This window comes from Monodelphis domestica, chromosome 5 (assembly GCF_027887165.1).
Source record: "Monodelphis domestica isolate mMonDom1 chromosome 5, mMonDom1.pri, whole genome shotgun sequence".
Taxonomy (NCBI): Eukaryota; Metazoa; Chordata; class Mammalia; order Didelphimorphia; family Didelphidae; genus Monodelphis; species Monodelphis domestica.
The window spans coordinates 169629323-169649080 of NC_077231.1; the positions used below are offsets into that span (position 1 = coordinate 169629323).

The 19758-nt window shown below is 34.3% G+C and overlaps 1 protein-coding gene across 2 annotated transcripts in view; it reads right to left on the bottom strand.

Annotated features, from left to right (window-relative positions):
- Positions 1-4752: 4752 nt before the first annotated feature.
- Positions 4753-19758, bottom strand: part of SYPL1 (synaptophysin like 1) — a 36516-nt gene continuing 21510 nt past the window's right edge. For both annotated transcript variants that reach the window (XM_056799517.1, XM_056799516.1), the window contains exons 3-6: positions 15053-15168; positions 13925-14129; positions 7572-7757; positions 4753-6194 (exon numbers count right to left, since the gene is read on the bottom strand). In XM_056799517.1, the coding sequence (XP_056655495.1) occupies positions 6063-6194; positions 7572-7757; positions 13925-14129; positions 15053-15168 (639 nt within the window). In that variant the 3' untranslated portion in view covers positions 4753-6062. The remainder of the gene's footprint in view (positions 6195-7571; positions 7758-13924; positions 14130-15052; positions 15169-19758) is intronic.

The following is a 19758-nucleotide window of genomic DNA, read 5'->3' on the forward strand; positions in this document are numbered from 1 at the left end:
AAGCACTGCATTTAAAGTCAAAGGGAACTTAGGGTCACTCCTTGGTTCTGCTACTTACATTTGTGACCTTAGGAGAGTCACCTTTCTGAACTTCAATTCCTTTATCTAAATTCTATCAACCATTATATGCCATTCTAGGTGAGCCTTTTAAAAATTAATGAATGAGAAAACACTGTGAGATGTAAAAAAAAAAAATTCTGAATACATTAAGGAGTCTTTGCACAAATAAAACAAATATAGCCAGAATTAGGAAGCAAGCAGAAAATTGGCAAAGAATTTTAACTTCTTGGATAGAGGTCTCATATCTAAAATTTAGAGAACTTTGTCAAATTTATAAGAATATAAGCCATGCACCAATTCACAAATGTTCAAAAGATATGAACAGATTTTAGATGAAGAAATCAAAGCTATATATAAGTATAAAATATGGGACAATGCTATAGATTATATGATTAGAAAAACACAAATCAAAAGAACTCCGAGATATCTCACTTAACCAGTGTGGCTAAATGATGATGGGGTCATTTAAGACAAGCTTCTGGGAGGAAGAGATGGGGGGGGTGCATTCTCGGGACTGGAAATTTTATTTAGACTTGGATAGAAGGAACCTTGATGACCTCATCCAGCCTCTTCATTGTACAGATGAAGGTAAATAAGGTATTAGATGGCATTGCAAGGCTGTGAATCCAAGGTTTCTATCCAAGTTCAATACTCTGGCCTTGACATACTGTTCTGTGCAAAATAAATATAGGAAATGAAGTGAAACAGCCAACAATCCAGTTTGATTAGCCCACAAGTGGAACAGTAATAAGGTAGGAAAGATAGGTGGGAACTAGACCAATGGGCCTTAAAAATCAGTAAGGATTTTCTATTTTATCTTTTAAGAAATAGGCAATGAAGGATTTTGAGCAAAGTTAATGACCTGACCTCTTATTTTTTCAGCAAAGTATGAGGCAAAATATTTGCAGAAAAGATAGGGATGAGATTTGAAGCCCCTGACAGTGGGATGGAATGTGGTTTAAAAGTCAATCAAAGAAGAAAAAGGTAATAACAGCACAGGAGTAAAAAAAAAAAAAAGGGAGAAGGCAGATAAACTGTAAATAGTGACAGGACAAAAGAAAAGGGCTACATGTAATTTAACTGGTAGCCAACAAGGTTATCCACATTGTAAGGGGTAAATTTAGGCCTTCTTGACTGAATATATTATACTAGTGGTCACCAGGGATATTAATTCAATCCCAATAAAAATACTCAAGTCAGTTTGGGAATTTTATGGTGGTTTAATTACAATAGAGGGAAGGAATTAAGGAGAGAGAAACGGGTATATGATTTCTCTGGCCGAGCCTAAGCCAAGAGAAGTTCAAAGAACTCAGCCACGAGGCCTCCTCAGAAGATTAAAACTAGCTCGGCTTCCAGCCACGAGGTCTTCTCCGAGATGAGGGTCCTCCTAAGAGGATAGTGCTTTTAGGAAGTAAAGGAAAAGGAATCAGCCTAAATTTCTCACCCAGGTCCCTTAGGGAAGATGCCTCACCTAACCCATGCTACTGAACTTCTCTAGTCCCTTACCGGCAAGCCACAAACGCCAACCGCCAAGATGCCAAATGCTACCCAGCACTCCCCAGGCTGTTGACAGAGACCAACGTCTACACGAGCAAGAAAGAGAGAGAGACAGAGAGAGAGAGAGAGAGAGAGAGAGAGAGAGAGAGAGAGCGAGCGCGAGAGCCATGTCTCCGCAAGAAAGGCCAGGGAGAGGAAATGACACAAAATATATAGACTGCTCTTTACATCACTTCCTGCATCTCACATGTACCATTGGTAGATTAAGCTTGACTTGGGACAGCCCAGGGGGTCTGTCAGTTGTTTCTTATTTGTCACTTGTTAGCACATGTCTGTCATAGGCTATCCTCCTCAACACTTAATCCTTAAGTAGGGGTGTATACATTCCTGGTTGCAAGACTAAGCAGGGTGGAGTAAATCTAAAATTCAAAACATAAAGGTGAAAACAAGACTGGATAGAAATAATGACTGGAAGAAATGGATGGGAGGGAAAAGTTGTGTTAAAAGCTAACAATAGATTTTGGAAGAGGTAGAGATATGGAAGATCAAGAAAATTATAGCTGGAAAGATATTATAAATCATGAATTTGGCACAGTGATAGTGAGACCTAATATAAGATCATCACTGTGGGCAGCTGAGGTAAGAAGAATTATAGGTTTATGAATTGAGACTCATCAACTGGGAGCCATAGGATGTCTGATAATTATCACTGAACAAAACTAGCTACAACTGCAGATATCTTTTATGATCTTAACATGACAAATGATCTAACTAAAGATCTTAGGATTGTTGGAATAGGAAGATCAAAGTCTCCAAGTAAAAAGGCAGGGGTGAGGGATAAGAAACTATGCCAAAGACTCCTTAAAAAAGCTTTTTCTTATACACTTAAAAGGGTATTTTCCACATTACTTTTAAAATGTTATAAGGCATAATTTATGCTGAGTTTTCATTATTTGGGGGGGTCACCTGAAATTTGGATTCTTCTGGAATTTAATTCTTGCAGGATTTATATCCAAAAAGTATTACCAACAGTGGTGATAAAATCACTTGAGAGAGCAAAATAGCATTACTAGGTACTGAGTTTTCAAATGTAAGGAAATCTTCCTTCCTCATTTGATTCTGGGTCAAGTGAATTATTTATCTCCAGTGATGATTTAACATGTATACTGATTACCCAGTGGTCTGCATTTTGAAATTATTCCAATAATTTTCTTCTTTTTCCCATATACCTTTACTGGGTCTCTTTATTTTAAATACCTGTGAATCTCACTGAGGAGCACAGTAGACTAGAGCTTGATGCAATCAGCATATGATTTACATACAGAAATATTTAGAGGACTTCATTTTCATCATTCTACATGGAAATATCTTTGATATTCACTTACATTCTCATCTTAAGCCATGCTTGGAACTGATAATTTAAGTATCACAACAAAATAACCTATAACTGTAGCTATCAAGTCTTATATGATCTTAACATATATATGGTAAATTACCTAACTAGAAACCTTAGGATTGTTTTGTTCTTCCAAGTTTTGTTTTTTTTTTAATTTGGAATAACAAAAGTAGCAGGATCTTAAATTCTCTTATTCAACTGTCATTGAAATTCTGGTCTACTATAGAAAGTCACTTGGAAAGGCCTCTGTTCTTACACATTTTTAAAAATTAAGGATATCCTTTAATATATGTGTAAACCATTCTTATGAACAAAGCAGGCACATAGATTGACACAGATGTCTTCATTGCCTTTTTGGATAGTATCACTTATACCATCTCTTATCTCTCATTTATCTTGAAATACGGGGGTGGGTGGGTAGGAAGAAGGTGAGGGATTAAATTGGGAAGGAAATGTCGAAATTAAGAATCAGTCTTGCTAGTTTTTCATTTCCATTTGCATCATTTACTTGTTTGAAATGGTTAGGTTGGACCTTTTATAATTGATGACATCTAATATGGTCCTGAGATGAACTTTTGCTTAATGAATCAGGGGTCTGCCTATATAGAAATCCCTGAAATGGCTCTTATTTCAGTAACTTATATAATTTTCTGTCTGGTAAGGCAATTAATTTCAAATCTAGTACTTATGGCATATATGTATGCTTCTTTGGTTTTCTGTATTCAGTCCCCAAGTTATCAGTGAAATGTACTTAATTTAGAAGAGCATGTCAAGTTCTTTACAAAGTTGTACTTTCCATCCATGCTAATTAATTGTAATAATGCAAGATGATTTAAGTATCCACTCTTCTATATGGTCCATGAAGAAAAGAAATATAACTCCTTTAGATATTAACTTCTTCCTGACTTCTGGTTTCATTAGCAGTAAAAAGTGAGTATTACCATCTCATCTCCAACAGTATTCTTCACATGGAGTCTTTGTCCAAAGACCAAACTGATATATCTTTCTCTTTTTCATTGGACCAAGTTGATATGTTAACAGCTAAATTACTATTTTATCTAAAATTTTATTCTTTTAACTTTGCTCTCCATCAATGAATGCAAAAGAAAGTAACTATATACAAATGAGCTAGGGATACTTTGCAGTTTTCTGTTTTATAGCTTGACTAAGCTCCAACCTCCTAGTCTTGATCTTTTTCCTATTTGTGTATATATTTCCAAGCCCAAAACTGAAATGTTTCTAGCTTGGTAATAAAAGCTGCAGAAGCCAAGGTTTATATAATACTTAAAGGAAACAAATACCTTTACATGTATTATTTCTTTTGAATCCAACAATCATGTAAGCTGGGTGCTTCACATGCTATTTCCATTCAGAGGGCTGAAGTGACTTTAATGCTCCCAAAGCTTGTAAATAAATGTCTAATTTATATTCAAACCAAGGCTTTCCTTACTAATCCAATATTCTTTTTGCTACATATCATGTAGTAATTATCCCATCATACACCTTTATGTAGATCAAGTTCCTACATGTCCTTTTATTTTATCTGGAAAAATCATCCACAAAGCAGAAATGAATCTTTAAAAAGATACTGGGAAAGAAAAGGTAGAATCTTCACATATAATCTAATTCTACCATCTTTAACCTGATTTATTTTATGCCAAAATACTCGATCAGTTTCAAGTTAGTCCCTATTTTTAGAGGGTATACTTTTATGCCTATGAAGAAACAATTTAACATCTTAAAATATATTTTTTCTCTGTGTATGTATATGCTAAGGGACTTCATGTAAATCAATGGACTCATCTTTCAACTTTTTTTTATTAAGTAGGTTGCATAAAAGACATTTCTCACATGGACAATTCTTGTCAAGAATAAAGGCAACAAAAATGTGGCACCAGTGAGTTGTGCTTCACAAAGTAACAATTATTTTGGAAGAAAAAATAGCCGGAATTTCTGTACAATGCAACTATGAAGATTAGCAAACAAATGTGAATGACCTGTGCATACTCAAAATACAACTAAATATGTGTACAAAGAAACATGCATTCATTATGTCACCAGCTCACTTGTGTTCCTTTGTTTACTACACATACATAATTTTTAAATCATCCATTTATGTAGTAAGAATGATAACATTAAGAAACATGAAATTTGGATCTCATTTCTTATTTTCATAATATCAGTGCTGAGCTTATAATAGTAACTTCATTGACTAAGCATCTAAATGCATTTCAAAAGTAAAAAAAAAAACAAACTTAATTTCTTTTCTTTCTTCTGAATGGGTTTAAAAAAAAGGAAAACTTACATTTCTTCTATACTTGCAGGATTACCTCATCCTGCAACAAAGTAGCATGAGTAACAGGACAAATAATAAGAATATGGCTGCAGTTTTCAAAGTATCTAGTTGAACCAAATTTAGAGTATATTAAAGTCTATGAAACCAACAAGCATAATGTAAACACCATAAATTGCAAAATTCTTGAACTGTATATCAAAGAACATTTATACACACTTGAAATTTCTAACCCCCATGCTCAAAACAATTTTTGTACAACTATTAAGTATTGTAGGTTATTTAAAAACCCATCTTTGCATTTCAGGAATTTTTGTTTAACATGAATAGTATTTAGATTTAAGTTCTGAAGCTAAACACTTTTTTTTGCTATGCTATATTTATACTGCAATAAGCCTTTCTTAAACAAAGACAGGTCTCAAGGCATATGAACTGTACAAACTTACAGTAGTGTGTAATTCAAATGCAGTTTCTTCCTTTTTAAAATAGATAATACATTCCCTTCCTGAATAACGATGTATGTGTTAAGGCCTAAAGGGCTATGCAAAAAATTTGGTGAAGAAACTGCATTTATTTTTATGTATACAATTCTCATAATAAATCCCCATATCTCTTGAGTCTACAAATGGAAACATTTACATCCAGAATTTGTATCTAAGGCACATATTTCATGTAAAAACTAGCAGAATTTTTAATCCACCAATTTATTGCAAACACCATTACTTTTATTAGAAACAAATTGTATTGCCTCTCAAGATGCTGGCAATATGTTGTAGAATAGATTTATATTTCACACAGTGTAGTTCTCTCCTTTAATTACATTCCTGTAGGAGATGCAACTGTTCCTGCGCCATGGGTAGAAACATTTGACTGCCCGTGCAAGCTGGTCTCCTTATATACAAACCAAGCATTTCCTCCCCAAAGTATCATGTTCAGAAAACCAAAGATCTATGGGAGAAAAAACAACAACAAAACTTGAAAATCTTTCCCACACCTCAAAATCCAAGTTGGTTTTCCATGGCTTATTCAGGGGAACATATGTATTACCTCACTAAATTCAAAAGTACCAGAATTTAATGTATACTTCTCTTTCCCAGTAAAGTAAAATTAGACCCCTGAATTCTCAATGAAGATTTCTAAAAACCATTAAAAATGCACATGTCCCAAACTATACTGAACCTATTTAAGGCAAAAAAGTATCTATTTTACATGGAAGGGTGTGTCTCTTATGTTTCTGGTTAGAAAAGGGAAATTGTGCTCCAATTCTTCTTTTCATAGTTTTCATTTCACTCTTTAATTTCCAAGTGAGTGTTGTTCTAAACCTCTTCCCCTCTCCTCCCTTTCATTCTGCCCGTCTTTCTTTTCCCAATCATCCCCAAGGTCCAAAGTTACATGGAGGAATGTGGACTGGAATCTTCAAATCTTGCTCTACCCCCCAACTTTAAAGAGAAGTGAAATTTACCAAGAAATGTGTCAGATCCAAATTAATCTGGTATTATACCACAAGGGCCCTTCAATAAGAAAAAGACACCCAATTCCAGAAGAGCTGTTTGAAAAATATCAGGATAACAGTAACTTGTTACTTTTACTATTGTCTTCTATCTCAAATTAGTTAATGTATACATGGAAAATTTCTATCTAAATGAGTGAAAACTCCCTTCCCTGGTCAAATTATAGTTTTTATCACACTCCTTATAATTCCAAGTATACCACTGAACTAAATTGGGACAGAATATTTAAAGGTAAGGTCTTTGAAGTACCTTCCAGATTTATTCTCTGTTGTAAATATCAAACTTTTTCATAATAATCTTTTTTTTTTTAAACCCTTACCTTCCATCTTGGAATCGATACTGTGTATTGGCTCCAAGGCAGAAGAGTGGTAAAGGCTAGGCAATGGGGGTCAAGTGACTTGCCCAGGGTCACACAGCTGGGAAGTGTCTGAGGCCAGATTTGAATCTAGGACCTCCCATCTCTAGGCTTGGCTCTCAATCCACTGAGCCACCCAGCTGCCTCCTGACATCATAGTAATCTTTTTAAAGGTTTGTTCATTTTAAGGAGAGCAAGTATTTTACTCCAACATTAACAATATATTTAAGATAATCTTTGTTTCATGGTTTATCATAAGTTAATTAAAATCTGAATTTAAGATTTTAATAACATGTTCAGTTTCAAAAGGAAATAAACTATTTAAGCTAAAATATCTTATTTCACACTGCCCAAATGACATATTAATAGCCATAGTTAACTATCACTCAAATATTAAGATAACAGGTAAGACATTTCAAAAAAAGCAAAACAAAAACTCTGGAAAAACTGCATACATACCACAGATACATTCAGAGATCCCATACTGGTCACAGAACCAAAGAAGCACTTTGCCAAAGTCTTGCAAGGGTCAAGCTGACTAATAAGATTTTCACCTGTGGTCACCTTAATGTCTGTTAGAGCTTTAGCCCAAGCTGAGGTGCTCACCAACCATAAGAAAGTAGCAATAAGAGTAATAAGGAAGTCCTAAAAGAAAAGTAATTACTTACTTTAGTTCTATACTTAATATCAAATAACTCAATTACAGATAGTTTATTTTTAAGATCTCACTGAGCTAAAAAGATGCTTAGTCTTGTCTAAATATGAGAGATCTCAGCAGATCAACCCTTTTACCCTTTTGAAAATTTGCGTAGTTTCTTATACTCTTTGCAACATCTTATTAATCAGAATTTGCATGAACTATTTCATTAGATCCCACCATTCTCTCAAACTTTTTCATCTTAAAGCTCCTGAAAAAAGTTTCATCACTCCACTGAAAACAGCTTTTCCCCAAATGACCTTTTAATACCCAAATCTGATCATCCTTCTTCTAAACCTAATACATCTGACACTGTTAACCACCCTTGCCTCTTGGATACTTTCTCCTGGTTCATTGATCACTTCTCAATTTCTTTTATTGGTTCATAATCTAAATCCTAGAGTAATAATCCGGCCTGTGCTTTAGGAAAATTACTTAAACAGTTTGTAGGTTGAACTGGAATGGTAAGAGATTTAAGGCAGGAAGATCACAATAGCATTGGGATGCAAGAGAGGCTATAAAGGTAGAACTAATGACAAAATTTAGTTGGCTTTTTGTAGGGTGAGGGAAAGTAATCAGTTCAATATAAGGCCAAGGTTACAAACTTGGGAGACTGATAGGATGGAGACATCTTCTGTAGCATTAGGGAAGTTTGGAAGAGTGGAAAGTTTAGGGGCATAGATAAGAGTTCAGTTTTAGACCATATGTCTAAAATTTGAGGTATTTGAGACATTCTGGTTGAAAAGTCCAATAGGCATTTGGTAATGCATAACTGAAATTTAGCAGAAAGACTGAGGTTGGATAAATAAATGTGGAAAGTCATCTGCATAAAGAGAATAGTATCTACTGAAATTACCAAAAGAGATTATATAAGAAGAGCAGGTCTGACCAAATGATTCTCATTTGACCAACTCCAGTGGCTTCCTATTGCTTCTTGGACAAAACATATACTTCTGTTTAGCTTTTAAAACTCCACTGAACCTAGCTGTATTCTATCTTTTCAGCACCCATGGATGTCCCTTTGCCTTCCATATTCTGTCATCTGATCAAACTGGCCCTTTTCTCTACTTCTCACAGGACACTCCTTATATCACCAAAATTCAGTGTCAGTACTGGACCTATGACATGCTTGCAATGAATTTCCTTCCTTACCTCTACTTCCAAGTCTTTCTTTCTCTAAGATACAACTTAAGCACAAGCATTTGCTAGGCCTCTCCTTGCTATAAATATCTTTATTTGTACTTGTAGTCTACCACTGTGAGTAGTTATTATTTCATTTTTCTGTATTTCTATCCCCTGGTCCTAGTACACAGTGCCTGGCATATAGTAGGAGCTTAATGACCAATGACCCTAAGGCACTGTAGGATTTTAAAATGTCTCTCTATAATCAGATTAATTTGTTTTTTCTAACTGAAGAAAATGAGAGAAATATTAGTTTATAATAAGAAATTTTACTGAAATAAAGTATGAATAGGATGGCCACAACAATTATAAATCAAGCTTAGAAAGCCCCAGAAACTACAAAGACTATTCAGAGAAGTCTAGTGTAAAATCCCTACCACATAAATACTTAAGAAATTTCCCTTTATGCCCTACTTAAGATATGAAGAATTAAAAAAATAATAAACTAATGGAAATTTGCAAAGATTTTAAGGAAATAAGCAAATCTAGAAGCCAAAAATATTTCACACTTACCCATATGCTTTCTTGTTATCCATGCAGCAAAAATAAAAACAAAAAATTTTACTGCTTATTTAATCAACTGCTTCTGTCTCAGCAATTTCATCACTCCTCCCCCTTTTTTAAAATATCTATTTTAAAGAAGGCAGTGTTGGAAATACCTTCTTTAAGTTATCAGAGGTGGAAGGGGCCTCAGAGGACAGTTAGTCCATTCATATATAATACTTGGCCTCTAAGGTTCTTTTCTAGCTCTGGATCTATAACAAAATGAAACATCTTTGCTTTAAGACCTCTACTGAGAGGCAGCCAACCCACTACTTCCTTAGATAGTCCATAACACTTCTGAATAGTATTCCAATAATTATATCAAACCTAAATTTATCTCTCTACCTAAATTCTGTGAATTGGGTTTACTCTACTTTTCCCTCTGTTCCCTTTGTGGCATCCTTTCAAAATACTTGAATGTAGTTTTAATTTATCATCTTCATTTTCTCCAAACTAAACATCCTTAGTTCCTTAAAGTAAAACTAATATAGCATGAACTTGAGATTCTTCGTTTTCCTGGTTGCCATCCTCTGGACATTTTCTAGCTCATCATTATCTTTCTTAAAATGTGATGCTTGGAATATAATATTCCATATTTGGTCTAAATAAGTACCGATTCCCTTTTGAAACAATTTTTTACTCTGTATTTTCTTGTGTACATGTTGTATTCCCTTAGTAGGAGAATATAAATTCCTTGAAGCTAGTATGGCTTGGTTTTTTTTTGTATCCTCTGACCTGGGAATAGTGCTTTGAATATAGCAATCACATAATAAATGTTGGTTGAATTAAACTATGAAGCTGATTTCCTTGAATCAAAGTAGAAGACTTGCATTCATCTCTATGAAATTTCAATTTGAGTTGGCCCAATGTTCTAGAAAATCAAGATTTTTTAAAAAAAAATTCCTGTCAATGTGATTGCTATCTCTTCTAGTTTCATATAATCTATGATAAGTATCTCATTTATGACTTTATCCAAGTTCTAAATAAAAAGGTTAAAATAGCACAGATGTCTAGGGCTCTAATCATCCAACCAGTTGCAAATCTGTCCAAATGCTTCTTTGTAAAATACCACTAGAAAAGACTTAAAAGATTTAGTCAGGTTTTTTGCTAAAATTGAAGTAAACTATATTTACAGTATACTACCCCCCATTTACCAATCTAATAATGCTATTAAAAAATAAAATGAAGTTTCTCATGAACTTGCTCTTGATGAACTATACTGACTTTGTAATCACCGATTCTGTTGACATTCATTAATCATCTTTATGATAATGTGGCTTAGAATACTTATCAGTAATGAAGTTAAGCTCACTATTTTATTGTTTATAGGCCTCATTCTCTTCCCTTTTTTAAAAAATAAGAGTATTTGTCTTTAAATCTTATTTTCTTTTTTCATCTTCTACAACCTTTCAAAGATAAGAGAACAGCTTAGCAATCAAATCTGCTCATTCTTTTAGTGCCAAGAGATATAATATAAACAGTGCTTGGAGATTCAAAACCATTCATAGAGAGGTATTCTATATTAGCTTTCTACTTATCTTGGGTATGAATTCCCTAAAAGTAATTTTTTATTCTGACTGGTTCAGTCTGAGAATCATTCTTAAGCAAAATGTTGATTAATTCTGTATTCTCTCTTATCCATTATCATAATCCTATACAAAATGAGTAATTTCTTTTGAGACTTTTTCCTCCCCAATGTAACTTTTAAAAAACAAGTCCTTTGTCTTTAATTTTCCTTGCCAGCCTCTATTAATTCTGAGCTTTAGCATCATCAACATTTTTCTCATAGGGCTATGCCACACTTTTGTAGTGAATTTCTATTAATTCACTTTGTTTTTCACCTTCTGAATGCCAACCATCTTAGAGTTTTAAAAGACACAAACACCATCTTTTCTTCCTCATTAGAAATCTTTATTTTTCCTGAGGTGACATCTCCTGTAGAATTTTAGTCCACAGAATACTATTTATCTGCCTTCTCCAAATCTAGAGTATGTGTAAGGTTATGCCCAACATTCCTTTAATATTTGTTATTTCAGCTCTGGGGGTGATAAAAACCTTTATTTACTGAGGTTAATTATTGAGAAATATCTGCCACATAATTTATGATACAGTTAGCTCAAAGTGGTTAAAAAAAGGTTTCTGCCTAACCCAAGTCAACCGTAGTACTTCCTAAAGTGTTGGGTGGCTACAAATAACAGAAAATGTCTTTATGAAATAACCAGGCTGTGTAGTAATAAAATTCTCCTGCCTGGCACTCACCTAACCTCCACCAGCTATGATATATATATATATATATGAGAGAGATGGGATACAGGAGGAGGGAAGAGAGAGAAGGGAGGAGGGAGGGAGAGGGCACACATAACATGAGAAGGAACATGGGAAGCTGGGAAGGAGAGTTCTGGGGAACAAATTCTAATTATACAATACTCTCTCAAAATTAGTTATATGGGTGCACTCCTCCTTGCTCAAACAAGCCGTAGTGATGTATTTTGAATAGTATTTCTGATGTTAAACTGTAGAATGTAAATAATATGAACAAGAAGAGATCTTAAGGAGGTAAAATTGATATAGGATGAACTATATTTTTAAATAGAAAAATTCTGCCCTTTATCTATATTTGCCATATAGATCAACCTTAAAAGGTGGAATGATTACTTCCCCCTACAGCTTACAGCTACCATCATTTTGATTCTAGCAATCAACTATTCCTTGTTGATGAATATCAGAGCTAAAACAAAATGTCTTTATACAATTATCACTAAGGCAAGTTAGGAAATTATTTTGGTATTCTTCCTTTGGTCACAAGAATACTCTAGCATTGTAGTAGCAAACCTATGGCAAACATGCCAGAGGGGGCAATCAGAGCCCTCACTCTGGGCACATGCACTGTTGCCCCAGCACAGAAATCCACCAGAGTTTGTCACTAGAAATCTAGAGGAATGTGGGGCTGGGCTGCTCCCCTCCCTCTCGCCATATGCACCTAAGAACATTTCTCACATCACCTGCCCCTTTAAAGGTTTGCCATCACTGTTCTAGCATATGCTTGACTAATGAAGAATTCCCTATTCTCTATCAACCCTAATGCCAGGCCTATGATATATGCATTTTAGATGATACCACTTCTGCCTCTGTCCCCATTGATTTTTCCACCCAAATGTTTTCCATATATTTTCTAGGATTCCTATATTTCCTCACATAATTATCTTCTATATCAGTGATGGTTAACCTTTTAGAGATCAAGTACCCAAACTGTAATCCTCACACCACATGTGAGCCACCTGCCTTACTCCAGACAGGGGAAGGAAGAAGGGCTTCCATTGGGCTGCTGGGCAGAGAGGCAGGACATGGGAGAAATGTCCTCAGGCACAGTGGAGAGGGAAGCAGTCCCTCCTGGCATGCTCTGGCACATGTGCCACAAGTTCACCAACAAAATTCTATACAATGTTACTTGCCCCTTACTCCCACCTTTTCATCTATATTTACACTTTTGAATAAAGTATAACATCTTATCAGAGCCATATTTGAATCATGGATCTCATCTCACCAAGTCTTAGTAAAAGCTTTATATATGTCTATATAAAGTAAAATCTTTTTTTTTATCTGTGTTACTAATACTCTATAGCTAAATAAGATTCATTGGTAATCTTTTTTAGCAAATTACATGACGTTGTTACTGGTTTAGGGCTATAGGTAGAGATGAACTTGAAAGGTTATAACCCTTAGAGCCACAGAAGTATATGGTTGGCATCATGAAAGCATTATCTGTTCTCTACTTCCAGAAGCTTAGCACAAACAATGATTTAGGAAACAAGGTAGGCAGAAATGTGTTTTCTTTATCTGCTGTTTTAAGTTTGTCCTATCATATGTTCCAAATAAGTAGACTCCAGTTTACTTAGGATTTTGGTTTACTGCATTTGACCTTCTTTGCTTCTCAGGACATGCTATTCCATTCCTTGGTGAATTTTCATGAATAAGGTATAATCCCATGTTATTCATATTTCTCATCCATGATATTTGAAGGTCTTTTATCCTGGGCCATTTGCAAAATTTGCCATCAATGAAGTGTTTGTTTGTTTTTTTCCTTGTGACAATTTGTGGATTCTCTAAGTGTGTTATGTTGCACGTATTCATAAGGTCTGGCCAGTTTTCTTTTACTACTGCCTGCATTATGGCATTTGTTTAAAAAAAAAAAAAAGTCATGGTGTTCTGTGAGATACCTGATCCTTAAGCTTTCTCTGAACATCCTATTTCCAAGGTCAGTAGCTTTAGCTTTCATAAAACTCGTGTGTTAAGTAGTTACCTTTGCCTTTCTTCTACCAAATACCACTTTAATTCTATACTGAAAATTCTAAAAAATAAAATAATTAACACAAACATGAATATAACTTACGATAAAGGGAATTTTTCGACTGTCCCGATACAGGTTCATGTAACCAATGTAAAGTAGAAGTGCAGCAATGCAGTACAGGAAGACAAAGACAGCAAATGTAACATAGAATTGGGCAGAGGAGGAGAAATCCCCTACAAGAAAATAATTCTTCCAAGTTACATTACATATAGGATCCACTCCTGCATTAAATGGAACCCGATTCAACCTAAAAAAAAAAAAAAGATTTTAAGATAATTAGTTCTTCAAAGAAGAAATAAAGAGCTTAAAACACATTTTAACAAAAAGTTGTAGGACAAGAAAAATGCAGGCATACATTTATGTTAAGTGCCTTGTCTTCATATATGAAACAATATGTTTTATCAAATTTGTGAAATTTTCATGCGAGCATTTATTCCTTAGAAAACTGTATATATTACAAACCAGGATTTGTTTTGTTGATTGTTTAGACTTAACAGTGTTGTGGATCCCCCAAGAACCAACTGTTAAAACACTTACCAAAATACCTGACAAGAATCCGTACATGAAGTTTAAATGAATCTAGCTGTGTAACCCTGGACAAGTCAATTTACCCCAATTGCCTAGCCCTTACTGCCTTGGAACCAATACATAGTACTGATTATAAGACAGAAAGACTGTTAAAAAATAAAAAGTTAAATGAATCAAGTTTTGTTTGAGATATAAAGTTCTATTCCAACAACAACAACAACAACAAAAAACTATTTTACAGAAATAAATTCCTAACTTTATGTGAACTGAATTTTTATAGATCTTATTTTCTAAAGATATGCTAAAGAAAAAAGTATAGTTTACTCCATGCTAATAATAATCAATTATCTAATTTATCCTTTTGGGAAAATTGCATTTTCATATATTATTTGCTTAAAATGACACAAAATAAACAGTAACAACCTAAAACAAGGTTCTACTCAGACTACCACTTTTTATATTTTCAAAGCAATTTAACAAGTATTTATTAAGCAGCTACCGTGTATCATACATTATACATATTAACACAAAAATGAAGCAAATGAACAACTGGAAATCTTACTGTGGCCACATTAAAAAAATGCAAGTAGCAAAATATTAAAAGAAAAACAGAGAGAAGAGAGGATGGAAAAACATACTTACCTGAATGGATAGGCAAAGGCAGCTTCAATTGTGTGATTCTGATTAAGGCAGTTAACCGTGAGCACCGTTTTGCCCTTAAAACCTCCACAGGTGGCAAAAGAAAAAATGGAAGCTACCTACATAAAAATTGAAATAAGACAAAGATAAGAGTTTATTTTCTTAAACAGCCTTAAAATCTTAGCTATCAAATGTTTTAAGTAATAGACTAGAATCAAACACAATTTAGAATAATGAATTAAAAAAAACAGAATTGCTGACAATACAATTGATACATAAATATCCTATGTGGTTTACCATGGGAACTACCAGAGGGGCAGTATGGTGGACTGGGCACTAATCTTGAAGTCAGGAAAGACCAGTTGGGTATAATTAGGGTCTGGTATTTTCTAGCTGTGTGACTGTGAATAAGTCATTTACCCTTTCACCTCAGGTCCTCATAAATAAAATAGGCACAATACATTTTACCTACCTTACTGGGTAATTATAAAGACAGTTTGTAAACTATTAAATGTCACAGAAACCCTAAGAAATTATTACTATTAAAATATTGTAATGGAATTCAGTAAACAGCAATGATTGTTAAAGATTTAAATGCTGATTTTGTTACTCTTGAAAAGGGTCTTATTCAAGCTAGGCACAGAAAGATGAAACAAATACTAGGGTTGGGGAGGGAAGGCTAAGAAGTATGGAATACTTTTTAAATTTTAGAAATAAGCACATATGAATCCCCAAATTTGAAAAATATTGAAGAGAAATACTTCATCCTTGACATGTATGTTACTTTCAATCAATTACTAATAGTTATATTTTATAATATTTCCATTGGATTCTATGTGCGAAGGGGAGGCTCCTCTATAAACACTTTAAGTCATAACACAACAAAAAATAACACAAAAAGTTACATCATAGGATGGTAGAAATAGAGATGGAAGAAGAAATTGAGGGCCAAAAATACAGTGACATAAAAGGAAATGAGATCACAAAGGAAAATTCCATAGGTTAAGTTAATGGAAGTGTTATAAGTCTGAGCAACTAGTTAGATCTATAATAGCAAGGTAGAATTGGTTTGATAACAGGAAAATTATGCATATTAATTGACTATTAAAAATGAAAACAATTTAAATCAAGTGGTTATATCAACAAAAGAAGCTTCCTGGCATAAACTCAATCTAATGCCCAATTTTGGGAAATTGGAAAGTAGTCTGGCAGAAATTAGGCTTAGATCAATTTCTCATAACTGGACACATGACCTATATATAAAAGATCTTACATAAATTAGAAAACAGAAGGGATACCTTTCATAAATATGAATAAGGGGAAGAGTTCTTGATCAAAGGATAGAAAGGATCATAGCTAACAAAATTATTTGGCTTATATAAAATTACCAAGTTTTTGCACAAACAAAAGCATGTTAGAATTAGAAAAGAAACAGCTGGGGGGGAGGGCGATGTGTGGGCCTGAAGATGTCACAAATTTCTCTTATAAAAGTATCATTCTGGAAATATATAGGGAATTGATTAAAATATACAAGATCAAGTTATTCCCCAATAGATAAATGGTCAAAGGATATGAACAGAAGTTCAGTTCTCAAAGCAGAAACCCAAGGTATCAACACAGGTTATGTTTATGTAGAAATGAAAAAATGATCCAAACCATTAAAAAAGTTGTAAACTAAACTCTGAGGACTTCTGTCCTACTCATCAGGTTGGCAAAGATGATGAAAAATGAAAATGGCAACCACAGGAGGAGGTATGGAAGGGTCAGCTATATTAAAATGCACTTTTGGTGGAACTGTTAAGTGATCCAACTATTCCTGAAAATAATTTGGAACTATATACCAAAACTAAAATATTTATATATCCTTTGACTCAACAATACTAGTAAGAGATGAACTTTCATTGTAGCACTTGTAAATTAAGTGGACGTCCACATTAATGCACAATTAGTAAGACCTGTGTGAGCTAGTCCAAGCATTCTGGAAAGTAACTTGGAACTATGCCCAAAGTTATTAAAGTGTAACATAACCTCTGGCCCAGTTATATCACTAACAGAAATGTATCTCAAAGAGACAAAAGAGGAAAAGGATCTATATGAACTAAAAAAAAATTATATTTGTTATTTTTGCAGTACCCAAACCCTGGAAATTAAAAGAGATGCCCATCAATTAAGAGGAATGGCTAAACAAGTTATGATATATGAATGAAAAAAGACTACTTATGCTAAAAAATGGTTTGGGACAGTTTTTAGAGAAACCTGCCAAGACTTGAATGAATTGATGCAGAGTAAATTGAGCAGAACACTCCACCCCCAATTATAAAACTTCAATATTATAAAGGCAAGAACAAATTTTAAAGACTTAACTCTTATCAATGCAATGACCAACTATGATTTCAGAGGACTAATGACAAAACAATACTACTCAACCTCCAATCAGAGGTTATGGAATCAAGAGGGTAGCCTGATAAATACTTTTTTGGACATGGCTAATGTGGAAATTGGTTCTGCTAGATTGTGTACAGTTGTTATAGTGTTACTGTTTTTCTTTTTTTTCTCAGTGGGAGAGGTGAGGAAGAAAAATGCCATTTGAAAAAAATGATTTTTATTTTTTTATTATTTTTATTTGTAAAATAATTTACTTTTTAAAGTATATGTCTAACAATTGCGGATTGGAGAACAAATTATAGTATACAGGTGTAATATATTATTGTGTTATAAATGGAAAAAAGCAAAGGATTTCAAGAATTTGAGAGAAGATTTGTATGACCTCATGCAGTTAGTCAAAAATATTTATTTTGTGTTTTTATTAAGGAGCTATGCTAAATGTTGAGAGAAAAAGAAAAGCAAAACCACAGTTATAACTCCTTCAAGGAACTCAAAGCATGGTTAAAATAACATGTAAACAACTATGTACAAGGAAGATAATCTCAAAGGAAAGGCATTTCGGGGAGGGGTTAGAGACATGCAGTACACCAGGAAATGCCTCTAGCAGAGAGTGGGATCTGAGCCCAGTCTTGAAGAAAGGGGTGGTGGGAAAAGCATTCCATGGATGGAGAACAGCCAGTAATTGGGTGTTGCTTATTTATAAGGTCTATAGAAAGGAAGGAAGGATAAGATTATATTTGATCCTAGAGGTAAGAGAACCGATGGAGTTTACGGAATTAGGAAGACATGGTTAGATCTGCCCTTCAGGAAATTTACTGTTGGCTACAGAGAGGATGGATTAAAAGGGGAAAGAGATTTGAGACAGGGAGACCAATTTAAAAACTAATATAACTGACAGGGGTGATGAAAAAATGTGACTTTTCAGTCACAATCAATACAAAGTTGTTATACTTTTTGTGGTTGTTTTTCAGTTGTGTCCAGCTCTTTATGACCCCATTTAGAGTTTTTTGGGAAAGATAAATATTGGAGTGGTTTGTTATTTCCTTCCCCAACTTATTTTTCATAGGAAACTGAGGCAAACAGCATTAAGTGACTTACCAGGGTTCACACAGCTAGTAAACAAGATCAGATCTTAATTCAGAAAGATGAGTCTTCCTGACTTCAGACCTTAGCACCTCTTATCTACTGCTTCACCTAGCTGCCCTTGTTTTACTTACCAATATTTGTTAAAAGGGAAGGTTTTTGTTTGGAGGAATTATCAGTGAATCTTTTAAAAAACAGAAGAATTGTCAACAAAGCACTTAAAAAGCATACAAAAAGGGAACAGAAGTTTCCAAGTATATAATCCGAAAGGCAGGACAATATTGGGACTAAACATGTTAAGCTGGAGATGATCAAAGGAACAAAGTTCCAAGGAGATAGATGGAAGGGATAAAATGGACAAGTACAAGTGCTGGCACTGGTAAGGAGAAAACACACCAGTGTTCCTCTGATAGTAAAGTAAAAGAGGAAAAAATGGGAAATGAATTATAGAATTGGGGATAAGGAGTTTATCACAGATGAAGTGTGTGTGATCTGTCAATTCACAAGCATTTATTAAACACTTAAAAACACCAGGCACTATGCTGTGTGTTGAGGATACAAATAAAAGTAAGAAACTCTATCCCTGCCCTCAAGGTGCTCACACTATAATGGGATACTACAATTAAATGATATAACTGCATCAGAAAGAATGATGAATATAAAGAATTCAAAATTATGAGAAGACTTGTATGAAACAATGTAGACTGAAATAAATATCAATATTGACAACTAAAGACAAAAGTAAACAACAATTTAAACACAATAGACAACAGAACGGTACCATCTTGTTATGACTAAAGTATATAGTTCCTTTCTTTTAGGGAATGGTTTCATACACCATCAGTTGTGGTTCCCATTTTCTTTCTTTCTTTTTGTTTTTTTTTTAATTAAAACCCTTACCTTTCCTCTTGGAGTTAATACTGTGGATTGGCTCCAAGGCAGAAGAGTGGTAAGGGCTAGGCAATGGGGGTCAAGTGACTTGCCCAGGGTCACACAGCTGGTAAGTGTCTGAGGGCAGCTTTGAACCCAGGACCTCCCATCTCTAGGCCTGACTCTCAATCCACCAATCTACCCAGTTGCCCCTTGGGTTCCCATTTTCTACCAGCTACATTGCTTTTGAACTTCTCCATCAGACCTCTTCTTTGCTGACCCCCTCTTCCCGACCATTTAAGCTTCCTTGTGTGTGAGATCTTCCCCCATTATATTGTAGGGCATGGAATATCTTTGTTAGCATTTTTATC